The sequence below is a fragment of the Crinia signifera genome, chromosome 6 (assembly GCF_055691185.1).
Source record: "Crinia signifera chromosome 6, ASM5569118v1, whole genome shotgun sequence".
In the NCBI taxonomy this organism is placed as follows: Eukaryota; Metazoa; Chordata; class Amphibia; order Anura; family Myobatrachidae; genus Crinia; species Crinia signifera.
In genome coordinates this window covers 146,470,999-146,491,575 of record NC_139222.1, presented here as the reverse complement: position 1 = coordinate 146,491,575, position 20,577 = coordinate 146,470,999, and the positions used below count along the sequence as shown (strand labels likewise).

General features: G+C 43.5%; 1 protein-coding gene across 2 annotated transcripts in view; it reads left to right on the top strand.

The window, feature by feature from the left end:
• Window positions 1-19,786, top strand: part of CCDC200 (coiled-coil domain containing 200) — a 140,710-nt gene extending 120,924 nt beyond the window's left edge. Inside the window, exons 1-5 of one of the 2 annotated variants that reach the window (XM_083147569.1) lie at window positions 9,866-9,952; window positions 10,090-10,182; window positions 13,468-13,546; window positions 13,977-14,071; window positions 18,733-19,786. In XM_083147569.1, coding sequence (XP_083003695.1) covers window positions 10,108-10,182; window positions 13,468-13,546; window positions 13,977-14,071; window positions 18,733-18,759 — 276 coding nt within the window. In that variant the 5' untranslated portion in view covers window positions 9,866-9,952; window positions 10,090-10,107 and the 3' untranslated portion in view covers window positions 18,760-19,786. Of the gene's footprint in view, window positions 1-9,865; window positions 9,953-10,089; window positions 10,183-13,467; window positions 13,547-13,976; window positions 14,072-18,732 lie in introns of those variants that run through there. The other variant, XM_083147570.1, reaches the window with a different exon arrangement.
• The last annotated feature ends 791 nt before the right edge of the window (window positions 19,787-20,577 follow it).

The window sequence follows — 20,577 nt, the reverse complement described above, 5'->3', positions numbered from 1 at the left end:
AAATCTTGGGATTGGGATCCCGGGATTGGCCACTCTAGTTGACACATTAATGGTCGAAACATGAAACAGTTTTTATGGGTTTTTTTGTTGTCGATTTGAGCACATGGACTCCCATTTAGTGTACTGCATACCCCTCAAATGTGTCTACTAACTCGCCATGCTTAATTTCCAATCGAGTATGGTTACGTATTAAAAAGTTGGTACTTATGTATTATCTGGGCTCCCATGTTAAATGCACCCCATTTTTTCATACCCCTACTATCCAACTACGCATGGAGTTGATTTTATATAGTGTGGCGAACGCAGCGAGCCACCGTGCCCGAAGCGTGACGAGCGCAGCGAGCCCCGCAAGGGGACGCAGTCTTATAAGAAAAACGGGGGCCCAGATATTACATAAGTACCAAAAAGTTTTTAAAAATCAAAGTTGTTTTTATGTGTTGACCATTAATATGTCAACATTTTGCTTATTGACCATGTCAACCTAATGCATGTCCACCAATAGTGGATGAACTATTGACTATCGACCTAATGCATGTCAACCCAAAGTCCTTATAACGTAGAATCAATCTAAGTTGGTTATCTATTAGAAAATTTGCTGCAGGGCTAAAGGTCCATACACACTGGGCGACTATGCCCAGCATGTATGGACAGCGATGATGTCAATCATCGCTGCAGGGAAAGCCGCTCAGTGCATACACACTGAGCGGCTTTCCCCCTGCCCGGCGCCGACGGAGGGGGAGGACGGTGTTGCATAGCGCAGAGCTATGCAAAGCCGTCCTCAACGCCGCTCATCTGCTGGTATAACCAGCAGATGAGCAGCTTTCCCGGCGATGATGCGGGAGCACGCAGCAGCGCTCACCGCTCATCACTGGGGCATACACACTGGGCGGCTTTGAGCTGAAAGACGCTCAGACAGGCTGTTTTGAGCAGCTTTCAGCTCAAAGTCGCCCAGTGTGTATGGGCCTTAACTGAAACAAAGATTTGTTTGTACCATATTCTTTTAAATAACAAACTATCTCAGCAACTTTGCAGATTAAATACTGAACTGTAGTTCTTATAAAATGTATGCATATAAGACTAGTGCACGGTTAATATGTTTTAGTTTTTATCTTGTGTAATGTGTGCTTTATATGTAGCCTCCACATTTATTAGCATATTGGTCCAATGAGATGTTTGTGTCCATTTGTCCAGCCCATCTCTGCTCGCATGTACTATATAGTTATTGAAATGCAGATTTGAATTGCTGATATTTTCAGTGACATCGCCTGTCTTCTAAAGCCATTGGGAAGAATTCACTTGCTAAGCGTAATGTTGGTAGTGCTGCTGGTATTGTCTATAAAGCTTTAATGTTTTGTACTGTTCTTTCATACAAAACATTATTTGATGATATTGCAACTCCATAATGTACAGCATAGTGAGCCTTGAGATAAAGGCTATTATTTTATTAGGAATATGAAAAATTGTATGCAAACTTAACAAATTCCCCAAATCTGCCCATCCCCTGTTTTAATTGTAACACAATCTTGGCCCACATTTATACTCTTATAAGCATTATGGTTTATCCACCCCTACTAATATTGGAAAATGATCAGGATGTCAGGATAACACAAATTATATTTTTATTACATTTGTTACATTTCTGAACCCTTATTTTAATGTGAAACATATAAGATTGAAGGTTCTGCTGTTGTTATGTATATGGCTTTATCACTACAAAGACATCAATAATACCATTGTTGACCAATGTTTAGTCTCACAGTAGCAGGGCTGCAGGCTGCTGGGCTGCATTGTATGATAATGAAAACAGCTTGTATTAGCATGCCAGGATTTTGCAGACTTCTCAGAATTAGTCGCATCATTTACACATAGTTCACTAAGCTATTATTCCACACGCCCTTGTTAAGGTGCCCAATACACGGTGCAACAGGATAGTGCGATGAGATGCGCACTCCCGAGCACATCCCATTGCACAGCACATAAAGTCTGTGCTGCCTGTGCTTTTAGTACTAGATTGCATTATGTCTAGTACAAAAAGTACCATGCTGTAGCACATTGTATGTTTTTTGTACTAGATGCTATGCAATCTAGTACTAACAGCACAGTGTTCATCACACCGTGTATGGACACCCATATAAAACAGAATAAAAATAAATATTTTCTTACATGGCTATATACAGTACTTTGAATGTACTGTAGGGTGGCCAATCCCGGAATCGGGATCAGCAGAATCCCGGAATCGGGATCAGCAGAATCCTGGGATTTGGCCCCAAAATGTCTGTGATTGAAATCCTGGGATTGAATACTCCAATCCCAGGATTTCAGGATTAGACTGCGCATGCTCAGTATAATGACGGGCAGTGCCTAACCAACTGCTCAGATGCTGCCCATCATGACCTAGTGACACTGCACAGGCTGCACTGCTGTACCGCCGCTGACGGAACCCTCTCACCGCCCGCTCCCGGCACCACTTCAGCAGCTCCGCCACTCAGTACTGCAGACACCCACACATGTCAAACTTCAGCAGCTCTGCTGCCCGGCGCAACATCCACTGACCGCCTCCACGTGTTCCCCTGCTTCCCCCAAGTAAGTTAATGTGGAGGGACAGGGGCGAGCGTGCGCAGGGGGGGGGGGTCTTTTAGGGATGCCAATCCCGGGATTGAGCATTTTTCAATCCTGATTCCCAGGATTGAAAAAATGCCCGGGATTGCCATTTCTATTTTCATGTCTTTGAACATGTGTCAGGTACCATCTAGTGCTCACTTTGCAAAACTACACTTTCGGTCTGATTCGAAGTTCTACACAAACCCAATGTTTTTGCAATTGAGCGATCTAAGTCACACTGCATATATGCCATGATGGTCTTGTGATGGCCATTCCAGAGAGGATTTATTGCAAAGGGATTGACAGTCAGGCACCATTTGGAGGTAGCTGCAGCATTACACAGTAGTGTATCTATAGGACTACTTAGAACTTCAATATAAAACTGATCTATGATCATCGCTTCATCTTTGTATACATTCACTGGGGCTTGTTACCAAAGTAGGCATATTTTTGCATATGTTTGCACAGTACCTGTGTACACATTGGTAGCTGCAGTGGCATTAATGTACATATTTGAATTAGGCCCATGGTATCTTTTAATGATTCTTATTTAAGAATCCATTATCACTTTGTTTAGAAATGTATTTTGTTAATATATCTAAATGTCAGTGAGTATAGAGCTTCAATCAGAACTACACAGCAAAGCCCTCACACATGACCAGCAGCTCCATGGCTGCACGGCCAAGCTGCAAAGCCAGACGCAGGCTGGCCACGTTTTGGGTGGCAGGGGCTACGTGGGACGCCACGCAGCCGCCAAGGCCCTCCCCCAAAGCAGCCCAGACACGTCTGCATTTGCTGGGCCGCTCCCAGAAAATGCTGCTTCCCGCCCCACAATGCCACATCACTGCCTCCGGAGCTATTCCCCCGTCACTGACCACCATCAGATCGCAATTATCAGACAATTGCGTATGGGTCTGAATACGATAATATTCGATCAGTTCTTGGAGTTTTCTTTGGTCCCTAAATTCAACTAAAGCCATTTTAAATGCTGCTGCTAGGCTGATCTTCCTTGCAAGATGCTCATTGTCTGCTGATCCGCTTTGCCAGTCCCTCCATTGGTTGCCTGTATCTTACCGTATTCAAAATAAAACACTTCTACTCGCATATAACGCTATTAACCATACTGCACCAGCATATATCTCTCTACTTATCACAAAATATCTCCCATCTCGATCACTCCACTCTGCACAAGATCTGCATCTCTTTGCACGGATCACCAGCTCCCATTCACTATTACATGACTTTCACCGGGCTGCTCCCATCCTATGGAATGCCCTTCCACGCAGTATAAGACTCTCTACTAGCTTCCAAACTTTCAAGCATTCCCTGAAAACTCACCTCTTCAGGCAAGCCTATCATATTTAAGTTCTACACGCATAACCCTCTGAGGCACTTATGTATTATATAGCTTCTCTTCTGGACCTGCAAGCAATGCTATTACTGGTGCCTGTCCTTGTGTTTCCTTCCTATGTCCCTATAGATTGTAAGCTTGCAGCAGGGCTCTCCTACCTCCAAGTCTGTCTGTTGTTACCCAGTTGGTTTTATCACTGTCTACTATTGTAAAGCGCAACGGAATCTGCTGAGCTATATAAGAAACTGTAAATAAATAAATAAAGCCATAGTTCTTTTGTTCCCTATAAATTTGCCATATTTCTGGATCTATTCAACATAATTTCTAGCCTTATTCTTATTAATAGTTTATGGGTTTAAGGCTGTTTGGGAATTTCTATAAATCTGTCCATATATTAAAGAGTGGCAATCATTTATAAGGCAGTTAGTGTGAGTGCTAACCCATCTGGGAGTATCTGGGAGAACGCAGGCGTACTCAGGCGTTCTAGGGGAAGTCACGTGGTGTCAGCTCTGGCCCAAACAGCCCCATCTCTGAGTTAATTATTACACATTCTCTGTAATCTGCAATAGGAAAGATCTTAATATGTATAGTTTAGAGCAGAGAAGGGAAAAGGGGGGACATGATAGAAACTTTCAAATACATCAAGGGCTTTAACAAGGTACAGATGGGAGACATTCTTCACAGGAAGAGGAGCAGCAGAACACGAGAACATGCACTGACACTAGAGGGAGGAAGATTCAGGGGAAATCTGAGGAAGAATTACTTCACAGAAAGAGTAGTAGTAGATAAGTGGAATAGCCTCCAATCATTCCGTCCTTAATAAAACTGTTTCTAATGTGTACACAGAATCTCAGCTCAAGGGCATTTATTTCATAGTTGGAACAAATGCCCATCTCTCCATTCTGAACCCAGCTCTAGGGAAAGGGCAGACCTGTTCACTGAAACACTAGAGGATCAGAAGCCTGATCTGAAAGTGATGATCACATGACTGCAGGGGCCCAGTAGACACAGAAGCTGTTCTCGAGCTGCCGCAGAAGTTGTGGCCATGCCAACATGATTTATGTCAACATTATTGAGCCTCACTGTTTGGGGGAATCCTCGCTGGTGTCCGCTGACGTAGAACGTCAGAGGATACATATAATAGGGTGAGCGGGCAGCGCGGGGTTAAACAGTGAGGGTCATATGGTTTCACCGATCCACAACGTTTAACCCCCTTGCCAGCAGCATTGAATATGGGCCTATGACTGTAAACATATTTTACCACACCATTGGAATTATAAAATAAAGTAATAATAATAACAGTTATCTCAAACCTGCTTGAATTCTCAGTTAATTAAGCTCTAGCAGAATGTGATGTCGGGATATTATAAAATAATAGAACTAAATATTGTACAATATATTTGTGTTATCCATGTAATAATTAAACTTGAGTTCAGTTTCCTTATGATGTTTTTAGAAAAGGGCGCAATGTACTGTGATTAAAGTAAACCATTTTTTGAAGCGGATAGTCCTTAATTATGTAGTGCCATGCCACTACACATATACAGTAGACTGTTATTGCTATAGTGACAGAGAATACAAAGTAGTATAATGTTACTGGAGTCAGGTGTGCACCAGACATTGTTAATTAACGCATGTGTTTGTTTACTGAATGTGTGAACATCTCTGAGTTACGACCATTCATCGTTTTTCTAAAAAAATTAATATGGAGATGTTAATTACCAGAAAAATATGGTAACTGTGGACTTGTATGAGGTATTTTGAGAACAAATATGTATTAGAGCTGTGTCCAGTCCATTCACGGAAGTTTCTCTTCTTATTTTTACATCTATTCCTGATATACTCTTGAATAAATAAGTGTATGGCAATGAGTTGACAGATACATACTGTAAGCACATAGTAATAGCCTCCTTATAAGACATACAGTCTGTAAAGGCCCCCTACTAGTGCGATTTGAGCCCTTTTTCACTTGATTTCGATGGATCGGGCTAATGAATCAAGTGAAAAGCGTCATATCTATGATATTTACTTTTTAAGATTCTGATTTGCTGTGTGGTCCCGTCCTCATGAGATCGGATCTGGAGATTGTCAGTGCTGCAACAAGGATTTATTGTATCCGGGAGCGGTTAATGGGATCACATGCAATACATCGTATCCGAAGTGACCGCATACGATGTATTGGAAGCTGCCATTTGACGAGGCGAATGCGATACCTGGTATTAGTGTATTGGGGCCTGAAGACTGGAGCACACCATTATAAAGCATTAATGGGGTGATTCAGGTTGGTTTTCAAAAGCAAACTACTCCTTTAATTGACAAAACCATGTTCACTTAGGGCTGCCGAGAGGTATGCTGGACCTGGTAAAATTGGGGGCAAGGCCTAATCGCGGGAGGCGTGGCCACCTCCCGCAATTAGGCCACACCCCCAAAAGGCCACACTCTAAAGTTGAGTGTTATTGCCCACCCCTTCAGCAGCATCAGCAGCACACACCTACAGCATGTGCTGTGCTGACAGCAGGCTCAGCATGAGCTCTCACGCTGTCAGTGAGACGCTCATGCTGAGCCTGCTGTCACCACATGCTGTATGAGTTTGCTGCTACTGCTGTCCAGAGGGGGAGGGGTTCAGACCAGGGCCCCCGCCATTCCCCTCCAGCAAGCCTTTAACTAGTACCCCCCTCTCGGCGGTCCAGTGTGCACTGCAGGTGGGGCTGATGTAAAATGTACATAGAGAGTTAGATTTGGATGGGGTGAGATCAAAATTAAATCTAAATTGGGTACCTATATGTTAGTTGGGCTCCCACTATAGTTACTACGCTCATACCCCCACTATCCATGTCGGCATGGAGTTGATTTTATACAGTGTGGTGAGCGCAGCGAGCCACCGTGCCCGAAGCATGCCGAGGGGACGCGGAATACTAAGCAAATAGCTTAGTGGGCGCCCAACTAACATATAAGTACCCTAAATTGCAGTGTAAGAATAAAGATGTCTAACATTTGTGAGCTACACAGACAGTATTTGCACTGTATGCAAAAGTATAATCCACGCAAATCGATCTCTCTGCGTGTTACATATGCCCTAGTACTGAGGTAGCCAACTCCAGTCCTCGGGAGCTACCAACAGTTAATGTTTTCCAGATCTCCTCACAGAGGGCCAGATGCACTAAGCTTCAAAAGTGATAAAATGGAGAGTGATAAACAGCCAGCCAATCAGCTCCTGCCTGATATTTTTCAAACACTGTCTGTGACATGGCAGGTAGGAGCTGATTGGCTGGCTGTTTATCACTCTCCATTTTATCACATTTGAAGCGTAGTACATCTGGCCCAGAAACACAAGTGAAGTAATTAGCTCCACCTGTGGATCTTTGAAAATGTTTCAGCTAGTAATGAGTGCACCTGTGCAGCAGCTAGGTTGTCTGGAAAATGTGAACTGTTGGTAGCTCTCGAGGACCGTAGTTGGCTACCACTGCTCTAGTGCAACATGGTTTTGCCCAGTTACCTGTTTTTGCTGTACTTCAAACATGAATCAGTCCAGAGTTATCAGGCACCAGAAATGGAATGCAATATGTATAACATCCTAGTATAATGAATCTAATAATAATAATTATTATTATAATTAATTAATATTAATAATAAAAAAATAATATATTATTATTACTATTATGTAGAAGAAGAAAAAAAATGATAGTATAGAAAACATGAGATAGAAGCCATTGATCTACAGTCATACATATATCTGAACTTTCTCACTGTAGTTAGCATCTGGACAGTAGGGCAGTGTAGTCTGTTGATAGGATTAAGATTTAAACAATGTGCTATTAAGATTAAAAAGAAAAGAAATTATTCACTAATAGTCATTTACAAATCAGTAGACAGGTTAATCTCTGATCCGATTACACAGACGACATTCCCCAGGGCTTTTCTTTTAACAATAGTGACTGACACAAACAATGTCTTTTTTAACACCTGTGTATATCATTAACACCTTTTTAAGGAACAATGAAATATATGTTGATTAGTTTATTAACAGATTAAAGGGTACAAATTCCAGAAGATAAATATAGCATGAATATGAAAACACTTGTGACTGAATGTATATTTTATTATTTATATTTTGTAGCTCCACTCATATAAATGCGTCTGCAGCTAATGCAGATGTAAATATGAAAACACAATAGATATATCAGTCATATGCCCCCAGAGCACTGCCAGAGTCTCCAAGAATTGTGGATTATGAGCCCGATTCAGGCCATGATTCTGCTGCACTCACTGAGCAGCGGTATTTTGCTGTTTGAGGAGCCATGTAATGCCGGCCGTGCGAATGCCTGACCCCTGCCGCCCATCGAATATACACGGCGCACTGCGAACAGATGATTTGCATATACATCCATTTGCAGGGTAGTGTGGGACTGAAATCCGTGGGGACGCGCATAACTTCACATGTATTCCGCGTCCCCTCGCCATATTTGGGCTCGGTGGCTCACTGCGCTCACCACACTATATAAAATCGACTCCACGCCGACGTGGATAGTGGGGGTATGAAAAGGTCGGAGGAGGCGTACCGCCGCCCCTCGCAGGCTCGCTGTGCTCGCCACGCTTCGGGTTGGCGTTGATAGTGGGGGTGGCGTTAACAATGGGGGTGCATTTAACACCCATCAGGGTGCCTGAACAATTACAAATCACATCGCATCACATGCCATTGTAATGGCATGTGATGTGACGCAATATTAAAATTGTACAGAGCGCAGCGAACCACCGAGCCCGAAGCGTGGCGAGCGGCCGCGGATAACGTCACATGTATTCCGCATCCCCTCGTGGGCCTCACTTCGCTCGCAACGCTTCAGGCTCGGTGGCTCGCTGCGCTCGCCACACTATATAAAATCGACTCCACGCGACGTGGATAGTGGGGGTATGAAAAGGTTGCATCGCGAGCCCAGCGAGCGATGCGAGGGTATGCGGTGCACTTTAAACTGTGTCCATGTTGACTGTGTTGACATTCAGGTAAAAAAAAACTGTGAAAAACCACAGGTCGGCCTTTTGACTGTCGACCTAGACATTGTCGAACTAATGACCTGTCGAACTAACGACCTGTCAAACTAATGACCTTTCAACCTATCACCATGTCAACCGTTTCCCATGTCGACCTAATGGTGTCGACCTAATGACTTTTGACCATCATGCTGTAGACCAGGCATGTCCAACGTTGGCCCTCCAGATGTTGTGAAACTACACATCCCAGCATGCCTTGCAATAGTTTTAGCATTCCCTAATAGCAAAACTGTGGCAAGGCATGATGGGACTTGTAGTTTCACAAACAACTGGAGGGCCATAGTTTGGACATACCTGCCGTAGTGGATGGTAGGCTATGTAATACTGCCTGTCGGCACAAGTCGGCTTTTTAAAAAAAAAAGTCTTTTGACCTTCCTATTGTTGACCTAATACTTGTGTCGACCTCCTGACCCTGTCGACCTTAGCCATGTCGAACTATTTCAGGTGTCAACCTAAGCCCTGTCGACCTTCAGTGGTTGACCTAATGTATGTCGACATTCATGGGGTTGACCTAGTGACCATATCCCCATGTGGTAGAGAATATAGATCCCCTGCGGCAGGGACTGATATGTATGGCCAAATATTCTCTGTAAGGTGCTGCACAATATGTGTGCGCTATATGTAACGTAATTATAACCACAGGTGGTAGCAGTATATATATTACACTTAGTTGAAATATGTTTCTGTACAAGCAAGTACCTGTTATAGCTCTTATGACGCAGCATGTACAGTAATTACAGCATACTATTTTGTTAGCATGCTATCTCCTGGTGAAGTTTGCTCATTGTGTCCAGTTGCCTGGACACTGCATTGTGATGCTAATTACAGGCATCCTGGGAGATCTGCCTGGGGCAGTAGAGGGAGGAGACATTTAATTGTCAGTTTTATACTGCAGGCTTGCGTGTGTCAAACTGCATTCTAATGACTTCCTACAGTATGTGCTGACTTCTTGGGGTAATTACACCGGGAAAAAAAGCCTACCGTCTGATATGTTATAGGATACAATATGAAGAATCTAGTTACTATTTTTTAATTGTTGCAACATTTTCTGTAACTTTTTTGTTGATAGTCTTTGATATTATTTCATGCAGAATACTTAACACTACAGTATGTCAGCTTATCACTGGGAAGCAAGAAGGCGGCAGTATGCTCTGGACAGGAGAAGATCCAATCATGACAAAGTGGTGAGTGATCTGCAAATCATTAATGCTATTTTATGTAATTATTATTTTTATTATTGTTATTATTATTATTATTATTATTATTTAACATTTATTTGTGTAGTGCCGGCATACTTTGCAGAACTTTACCAAACTCACACAGTAGAGAACTGTAATAAAATAAATATTCATGTTATATGGCACATCATTATAGAACATTGTTTGTTTTCTCTCATTAAAAATGAAACATTGGGGGTTATTCTGGTTGATTCGCTTGGATGCGAATTTGCACCCTTGCAAGTCAACCAGAACCCGCCCTGCGAATGGTGGTGCGCCCGCCCCCCTCACAGTGTGTGTTTGCACGCAGGGCCAGCGATTGGATGTTTAAAGCTGTGTACTGACGGGGGCGATAGGGGCTGAAATCGCTGGAAATATGCTCGCTGGCGACCATATTGCCAGTGGTGGAAGTGTGCCCCGGCGATAAATCGCTGGGTGCGCACTCCCGTTTTCAGACCCATTCTAATCTCTGGTCGCTGATGAAAAGGAGACACTGGGCAATATATTGCTCAGCAATGTATTGCTAGCAATATATTGCTGAGCAATATATCTCCCCCATGTGTACGGGGCTCTACATAAACATCCATCCGCAGCCTGTGGGTAACCCCTGCATAATATTATGGTCGTTGACCATCGAACGATGTGTACCAGGCACACATATCTAAGTGACTCTCAGGTCACTTAGATTTGTGTGCACGCTCAGGAGGAAGTGGGCGGGCAGCTGACATCTGCATACCCCCCAACATGACCCTCTCCAGGAGGGACACAATGCTCTGTTTCTGGACCGTAATGTATGATTGCCATCACCTGTGTTGAAACACCTGTTTTCTCAATTAGCTTGTTTAAAACAGGTGATGGCAATCATTAATTAAGAGGAAAGTCAGAAATAGAGCATTGTGTCCCTCCTGGGCATTCTCATGGGTGCGACTGTCCGCCGTCACCGCACACCCCATGGCCACAGCCGGCGTATGCACATGCGCAGAAATTCGGTTGAGCATGTGCATACGTCAAACATCTCATGTGCATACGTCAAACATCAGTCCCTATGCGAATGAAAGCCGGCTGCGAACTGACCAGAATAAGGTTCTTTCTGTGAAATGGGGCAGGATTTTTTTCTGTCAAAAGATGACTCTTATTATATGGTCAGGAACTGAGTAGTATATAATTATGGGCCATATCATAAGAGTAAAAATAGGGGAAAATCATACACTTCCATATACTGCAGGCCTCTTGTGACTAGAAATCTGGTGTAATATTGAGACATTTATTAAACGTATGAAGTGCTATTATTATTATTTATTATTATTTTTTGTTTTACATTACTGGCATAATGACATTTATTTGGTTCATTTGCTAGGGAGAATTCTGGGCAATAGTGAGTGAATATTATTGTGATTAGATTAGTCATGCTCTTCTAAGTGGTGGAATTCTGTTACAATGACAGAATCACATTACAAGTCATGGCACTTGCAGTCGTTGTTCCAATATAGCACCTAGACACCACAGCAAGCAAACTGCTTTGACATACAATACAGCAAGAGGGCTATCGTTTTCAGCGCTGAAAATTATAGGAGCGTTTCAGTAACTAAATACTTCACAAAGGAATCAGGTTCTTGGCAAATATTAAACTACAGTCATTGTACATTTGTCAATATCTTTATAATGTATATTGTGCGTGTCCACAACAGCAATTTTAGGGGGCTATTAAATGTGTGCCAATTTTTCCAACAGACCGAAATATCGGCGCACACACCCACTCAATGCAGCCATTTTCTTACACATTGAAGCTAGGGAAGCCAATCCTGGGATTGGCTTCCTTAATAAAAAAACATGCCATGGCCACCCCACATATTTAATTGTCAAGGGGCAGGGGAAAGGGGATGGCGACCGGTGCACAGGTTAGGTTGAGTAGAAAAATAAATAAAGTATAGAAATGTTAGATTCCACTATAGCAGTTGATAGTAAGGGAGGGGGTTAGCCCTTCTCCTAAAGTTTAAGATGTGGAGGTGCACCCAGGAGAGTAATTGAAGTTTATAGAGAAATGGAGAAGAAAGACTCTCTTTTTTGGGGGCACTCTTTATCTCAGATTACGCAAGGTAATCTGTGTGTTCAAAAAGTAATATTTTGATTGTAGTTACATGGAGGTGTCAATTGAGGTGACCACACATTTCACTTGTTTATATGATGCCAAATTGGCTGATTGGTACTCCTCATGGATGAGAAGCACGCTAATGTTGAACTGCTGGTTGATTGGTAGTAAACAATGCAAGGGGAAAAAAGGGGAGCCTACAAACGAGTTCCCATAATCCCCAGTTGAGGTATGGTTTTGATAGTAAAATTTAGCTTTTAATCAATACATGTAAAAAAAAAAAAAAGAGAGTCTTTCTTCTCCATCTCCCCACCCCACATATTTACCTGCATGATTGGGTATGGGTGGGTGCCAGGTCGGTGCGCTTAGCTGGGTGGATGGGTGGGTGGGTGGCTGGGAGGCGGGCCAGAGTGGCTGGGGGCAGGTGAATCGGGTGTGTGGCCTGTGCATCGTGACCTCTAACACAATCAAAACAATGAACAAGCAAACAACCAAAAGAGAAAATAATCAGCTAAAAAGGGAGGCTGCAAGTACTACAAATACACTAGAAAAAACAAATGCTTCAACAACTAGACTGTCCTTTTCATGTTTTCAGGCAATTTATTAAAAGTAGCTTCTCATTACATGCTGCTACAAGATGTTGTGGAGAGTTCCCCGACATCAAGAAGCCCCCGTTCCTTCCAAGTGTGCCCCTTTCAGAGAGGTATACAATTTGGCCAAGGAAATAAGACATCAGTTAATTCTTTCGTCAAGTCTGGAAAAACAATCTCAATTTATCTCGCCAGTGTTACTATTTCCCACTGGGTATAATGGCAAAAGCTGTAATTTCCTTAGACATGCAGTGGTAAATTTACTAAGATGTGTATTCTACTTCACTTCGCAATGTGATGTTGCTATGGGCAACCAATCAGATCATGTCTACTATCTTCTAGAGGGTGCTAAATAAATAAGAAGTCAATTCTGATTGGATGCCCATAGCAACATCACATGTGAAGAAGAATACACATTTTAGTAATTTTCCCCCTCAGTATGATCTTTAATTCGTGCTGTTTGAGTTTTTTATTGTGTTCCCTGGTATTGCATAGTACCAGTATTTTGGCGCATATAAGTACAAATGCAAATGCTTTGGAGATGTGACATAATTCTAACATTTCTTTTGACAGCTGGAAAATACTGTTCAGTCCACTGGACACGCCTCCAAACAAATGAGCACTTTTGCTGAACCCTCCAAGCCAATGCCAGGTTAGAAGAGCTTACATTTTGCCAGTTGTCCTTGGTCAGCACCAAAGCAGTGTTATGCTGGCCACACATCAGACCAACTTTCATCCAACCATCCAACTAGTTGGTTGGATGGAATAAAAATATGGTACCGGATGGGAGCAAATGTAATTTGTAATTCAATAATTTGGTCCGAAAATGTAGAAACGGAAAAACCCTGTCACTCAGACAAAGTAATGTAGTTTGATCTGTTTGATTGAATTAAAGTTACTGAATGTTTTTGTCCATTTTCCTGGGTTTGTGAGCAAACCCATCCAGTACCATATTTCTATTCCATCTATTCAACTAGTTGGATGGTTGGATGAAAGTTGGTCTGATGTGTGGCCAGCAAAAGTCAGACACCAAATATGATTGTCTACAACTAACAGAAATGATGTACTGATTTTTCCATCAGATAAGATTTGTAAGCATTGTGCTCAAGGAACATACTACCCACCAAAAACCTATAATGAAGATGAATACACAGCAAAATTGAATGACCGATACAATGTGAGTATGTTTTCCAGTGTTAACCGCTCATATAATGGGGATTTTTCACTTAAAAGTAAAATAATTAGAGCGAGGTTTTTCAGATAATTGTTTGACAAACTCCATCTAATGCATATTTTAATGTTATTTAGAGGACTTTTCATTTTTAATAGTAGTTTAAGATATACGCTGTGCGCACTAATTCATGGACATGTTTTTAAGTTTTTGTTCATAGAAGGAATCCTGATTAAATACTCTGAAATATTGTAAAATGACACAGAAAACAATTATGTGGATCAATATATTAAATAAATGCACACTTGGCAGTTATGCTTAGATTTATAGAGTGATAATTCAAATGTTTCAGCAATGTTTCAATGGTGCTCCATTTTTGAAGATAAAGGAGCCTGGAATGTCCTCAGATGATTAGTTCACCTGGCAATGTTCTAAATTAAGGGAAAAGTTTATATAGGGTTCACTGCATTGGGACTGGATACAGGATTCATGCTGCAATGGTCTCAGAAGACATCAGGAAAGATGGAATGCAGTTCCCATGCATTCCATACTGAAATGGAAACAAACATAAATATTGTAAGATGACTGGCCTGCAGAGACAGGCCAGTGAGTGCATCAGCAGCAGGACTGAGGTTCAGTAAGAGGGCCTGAGAGACAAAAGTATGACACCAGCTCCAAACGGGATGCGGTCATTTGGTCGAATGCATTATGGTAGAATGTCATTACATCGAATCCATTAGGTCGAATTGCTAAAAGGTCGACATGATTCTAGGTCGACATGGGAAAAAGTCGAAATGATTCTAGGTCGAAAGGTCATTAGTTCGACAGGTCATTAGGTCGACAAGGTCATTAGGTCGACATTGTCTAGGTCGACATTCACAAAGTCGACATGGGGTTTTTCACTGTTTTTTGAGCCGACATGTGCCGACAGGCGGTATTTCATGCCCTACCATCCACTAGGGCGTGGTGGGAGAATAAAATAGTGTGCCGAGCGTAGCGAGGCACCGTGCCCGACGCATAGCGAGCGCAGCGAGCGATGCGAGGGGATGCAGTGCACTTTAAACTGTGTCCATGTCGACTGTGTTGACATTCAGGTAAAAAAACAGTGAAAAACCCCATGTCGACTTTGTGAATGTCGACCTAGACAATGTCGAACTAATGACCTTGTCGACCTTATGACCTGTCGAACTAATGACCTTTCGACCTAGAATCATTTCGACCTTTTCCCATGTCGACCTAGAATCATGTCGACCTTTTAGCAATTCGACCTAATGGATTCGATGTAATGACATTCTACCATAATGCATTTGACCAAATGATCCGAACCCGTCCCTGGTGAAAACCATCATGAAGTAGGGGACAAAGAGCTAATACTGACTTTACAAGAATGGCAAAAATTGCTGGAAGGAGCAAAATTCCATAAGAAGGTCTAAACAGATCACAAAAATCTGTTATACCTCAAAAGAGTTCATTGTTGCCAGGACAGATTGTCATTGTTGTTTGACCAATTCAACCTAGTCATCACACCTTCTGCCCAGGAAACAAAAACATTAAGGGGGTATCCAATTAGCCCTGAAGAACCATTGACTGTTTATAGCTATTTTTCCTGATTTCATTTTTTTAGGTTATTCAATTAGGTTCCAGGGCCGGTGCAAGGCACCGGAGCGCCCCAGGCGAGTCAGGGTGGGGGCGCCCCGGGGGAGGGGGGGGGTACCTGTCCTGCGGCGATGTGTATTTAACGCTGGCGGCGGAGGCAGCGGGGGTCCTGCACTCAATAAGAAATAACGAGCGCTTCCGCCGGGCTATGTGGAAGCGCTTCTGTTGTGAAAACACTGTCCGCACGCTGATTGGCTGAGATCAGCGTGCGCCGTGCGGACAGTGTTTTCACAATTTCTTATTGAGTGCAGGGACCCCCGCTGCCTCTGCCGCCAGCTTTAAATACACAGCGCCGCAGGACAGGTACCCCCGCAGCACGGGGGGGGGGGGGGGGCAAAATGCCGCCCTCCAGTGGCCGGCGCCCTAGGCAAATGCCTAGATTTGCCTAGTGGTGGCGCCGGCCCTGTTAGGTTCAGTGAAAAGGAGGCTGCATTCAGGGATTTGGTTTTCCCTGCCTGAGGTGGGTGACACAAATTCGCAGAGAATATGCAACACCCCCCCCCCCAAAAAAAAAATATAGACGGCGGTGGGGACCCATTGCCGGGGGAAAGGGAACGACGTAAGGGGGAGTGATGGTCATGCTACGGCTGCATTAGCTACCATTCCCGGGATTGGCTTCCTTAATAAAAAAATGCCAGCCGCTTGTGACACTGTTCAATGCTTTACTAATATCTGGAGTGAGACAAAAAGGGATTTAGACAAAGCATCTGCTCAGTACAAGTTCTTCCTTGTTTAAAACAGATGATAGTCTCTGGCTAGCAATTAGACATCTTTGACTGAAAGTACCTACCATGAAGTCAGCTCATAGGTTTATTGGTTGCTTCCAAGTTCTTCAAGTAAATTAATTCTGGCTACACTAAAATTTCCTCTTGTCAACATAAAGAGGTCCTCCTGCTTTCAGTCCAGTTGACCATCAGACAGAAGGACAGACAGAAGGAGAAATTCTCGACTCCACGGTTTTCGAAGGATCTCCTTAGTATCTGGTGGATTGGAATCGGTTTGGCCCTGAAGAAATTAGCTGGGTTAAATCATGTGAATTCCATACTCTGTTAACTTTTTCAGAAATTCCACCAAAAGTTTCCAGATAAGCCTTTTTAGGGGACTTTGGAGTGGTAATATGAAAGCATGCCAGAGCTCAGGGTTCACTTACTGCATCTGGCAGCACTGGTCACCTCATGCTATGGAAATTCCACTGTGGGCAGGAGTCTGAGGTCAACAACTGCACTGAAGTGTTTAGCTAGTGGTCCTCCTTCTGGATGTTGACTTCTTCCCCAGCTGCTGAATATCAGTCCCAACAATTGACAATGGGACAAGTACATCTCTCTGCCTTATATTTATGGGGAAATGCCTGCCAAATGTGATGTTATGTTTATTGACAAATATAAATGCAACTCCCTATAAAAAATAAGAACATTGGCAAGCACTGGAGTATAGGCCTAAATCTTACTCTGCACCTAATCCCCTGACCTGCTTTGTGTGATTTTAAACCAAATTTCTGTTCCCGACCCTGGTTCCTCCTGTGTAGAGATGTGCACCAGACCACTTTTGCTGAATTTGGCTCTGTTTCTGAATCACTTTCAGAAGGTACATCAAACATTCAAAGTTGGTTCTGCAACAACATGCGTGGGCCTGTGTCTCACTGGTTAGTTCTTTGTAGTGTTCCTACTCTCTTTGAACTTCTCAAGGACGGTTGACAATTTAATTCAATGTGACCTCCTTGTCTGCATCACCGACAAATAGGCCTCCCTCATGCATCAAAATGGTAAGTCCTCAGCCTTCCTGGCTTTACATTTTGGATGCCATTCCTTACTTCGGTACTTCTTTACTTTCACGGCGCCAGCATGGCGCCGTGCTACTTCCGGCTTCTACGCTCACCACAAACTATGTAAAATAAAGGAACTTAACGCCATGCCTCCACTATCCATGTTGGCATGGAGTTGATTTTAAATAGCGTGGCGAGCGTAGCGAGCCACCGAGCCCGCAAGGGGACTCAGACGCACGGCGCCATGCTGGCGCCGTGAAAGTAAAGAAGTACCCTTACTTCTGATTACTGGCCATACCTGTCTCATGTCTCTTATATCTCTTCTTATCTCAGTGAGACTTTGAATGTGTTCCATGATCTTGTCACCTGTGGTGGGTTTGCCTTCTTGCATCTCCATGTTCGACCCTATTCATGAATGCCAAATGTTTTTACACCCCTAGTGTATTCAGGAGGTTCAGCTGGTGTGGGTTGCCTACACATTCAAGTCTAGTCATTCTGGTTGCTTATTCTAGTCTTTTGAAATCTACAGCAGAGAAAGTTGGCACCAGATCTAGTACAGTAATCACAGAAGTAAAGTATATATTTTACTAGTAAGCCCACTCGAAGCAAATGCTTTGAAAGCTGCTCTGCTCTGTGTTTATGCATGTGTGAGAGAGAAAGAGATGTAGTTTCACTCGCTGCCAACAGATGGCAGTAATTCAGAGACACACAATCAGACAATTGATTAATATTGCAGTTGATAAAATATCTAATTTTATATGATTAATGAATAACATGTAATTTAACAAGTTCTTTATGTCGAATACTAATACATGCAGTACAAGAGGCATTGACAGGACAGTAACTGCTGGAGTACTTGAGAGCAACCACAATAGCCTATGGGAAGTATATTGCTTTGTTAAACTTCTCCTTTAAAAAAAAAAAAGAGATAGATATTGTTCATTAACAATATTGTATAGTAGTGTGTATGCTCCTTAAGTGTTAAGACTGCCTCGGCACTATACTGTATCATAAGGAAACCAGGACTCCAATTATAAACTTGATCTTCACATGATTGCTTCACTAATATGACATAAATAATGGATGGGTAGAAGTACATTTCAGGGGATTTTTGCTTTTTTTAAATTTATCTAGAAGCTTGATTATTCTTTATACAGGGAGGTGGTTATGTATCTGCATCCAACTGTACTGTAATGAAAGCTGGCGGCTTACTTGTTACATTATAATATGTTTTTTTTTTTTTTTACAGTCTGTGCAGTATAGTCAGCAGTGGTGAAGAATGAATACAAGCCTATTCCCTTGGCAAGCAGGGAACATATAAAGTCTATTTGGAATACAGATGTAGGATTCATTTATGTGCTCTGTGTCGTGCATGCTAGAAACATGGTATCCCTCCACCTAGTAGAACTGCAATTACTGTAGCCCTGGAGATCTGGGTTTATTATTTGCCTTAATTCATATAGGTTGTTTTACCTCAGTTGCATTTCTTGTATCAACCAGGTTTGGAGAGTCCAATATATCCAGATCAATGTACTGGACAAAGGGCCTGATTCAGGACTGATCACATAAGCGATCAGTCGCGCAGTTTCCCGATGGTTGGATGACTGCGCTGGACCCATTCTGCACATGCAAAGATCGGATCCTGCAATAGCATGCAAAGATAGGGTCATGCAACCAGGGCTGGCAACATAAATTTTGGAGCCCCATACATTGATATCTCTCAGGGCCTCCTTAAACACTATTAACCCCCTTTGCTGGGACATAAACTAGAAGCACATGCCCATTACTGGAGGGGTGTGCTCTATCACATTGATGCCTTCCCTCACCATGCGCTCTATCAATTGAAATGCTCCCTCACAACACGGTCTGTGCTTTAGCATACGGACGCACTCCCTCGCTCATGGCTTGTGTTCTATCACACTAATGCACTCCCTCACCCTGTGGCCTGTGCTCTATCAAACTGATGTGCTCCCTCACCCTGCGGCCTGTGTTCTATCATGCTAACGCACTTCTTCACCCAGTGATCTGCTCTTTAGCAAACTGGCGCTGTCCTTCACCCTGCGTTCTATCACACTGATGCTCTCCCTCACTCTGCAGCCTGTGCTATATCAATTGACATGCTCCCTCACCCTGCAGCCTGCGCTCTATCACACTGACATACTAACTCACCCGCAGCACTCCCTCACCCCACGGCCTGCGCTATATTACATTGATGCACTCCCTCACCATGCAGCTCTTGCTTTCATACTTACGCACTCCCTCATGCCCTGGCCTGTGCTCTATTACACTGACATGATACCTAACCCCCCCCCCCCCCCCCTGCAGTCTAATCCTGTCTCTCCTCACTAGTGCCAACCCTGGTATGCTGTAACCTAACCCTTACCTCCCCCCGAACCCTAACCGTAACCCACCCCACATATATGCACACACACCACTTACTCTTACCTCAGAAACACCAGCAGGGTGCAGTCTTACTGGCTGGACATCCCTGCCTGGAAGTTCCTGGAACTGCAGCAGCCTCTCTTCTTGCTCAGGCAGCAGCAACTTTGTGAGTGCCCTGTAGCTCCACCCCCATTGAGCCCTGTGCTCTGTGTAGCTCCGCCCCATTCAGCTCTTTGTAGCTCTGCCCACATCCCTCCGAGTGGGTGTGGTGGGGGGGCAGCCAAGCCCCACGGCAGGGCAGTGTGGCTAGCTGAGCTGATTGAGCTGACGCCTGCAAGACGCTGCAGGGATCTAAGCTGTTGGATGGCGTGGGGAGGGCAGCTCCGGGGCCCCTCAAATGGTCGGGCCCGGGTCAGCTGTCCCCTTTGATCCCCCTGTCGCCGGGCCTGCATGCAACCAATGTCTCTGCCTGATTGACAGGCAGAGGAGATTGGGGGGAGGGCCAAAGGCAGTCAGCATTTACAGACATGTGGACGCAGAGGCAAGTTCAAACCAGTCACCCGGAGGCAAGTTGAAGTTTGGTGCACCACTTAAATAAAAAAAGCAAACACAAATATGGTGTGTGTGTGTGTGTGTGTATGTGCACACACATATATAAACACATATGACTTACAGAATTATACAGATAGCACGATCAGCTGGTCTACAAAGA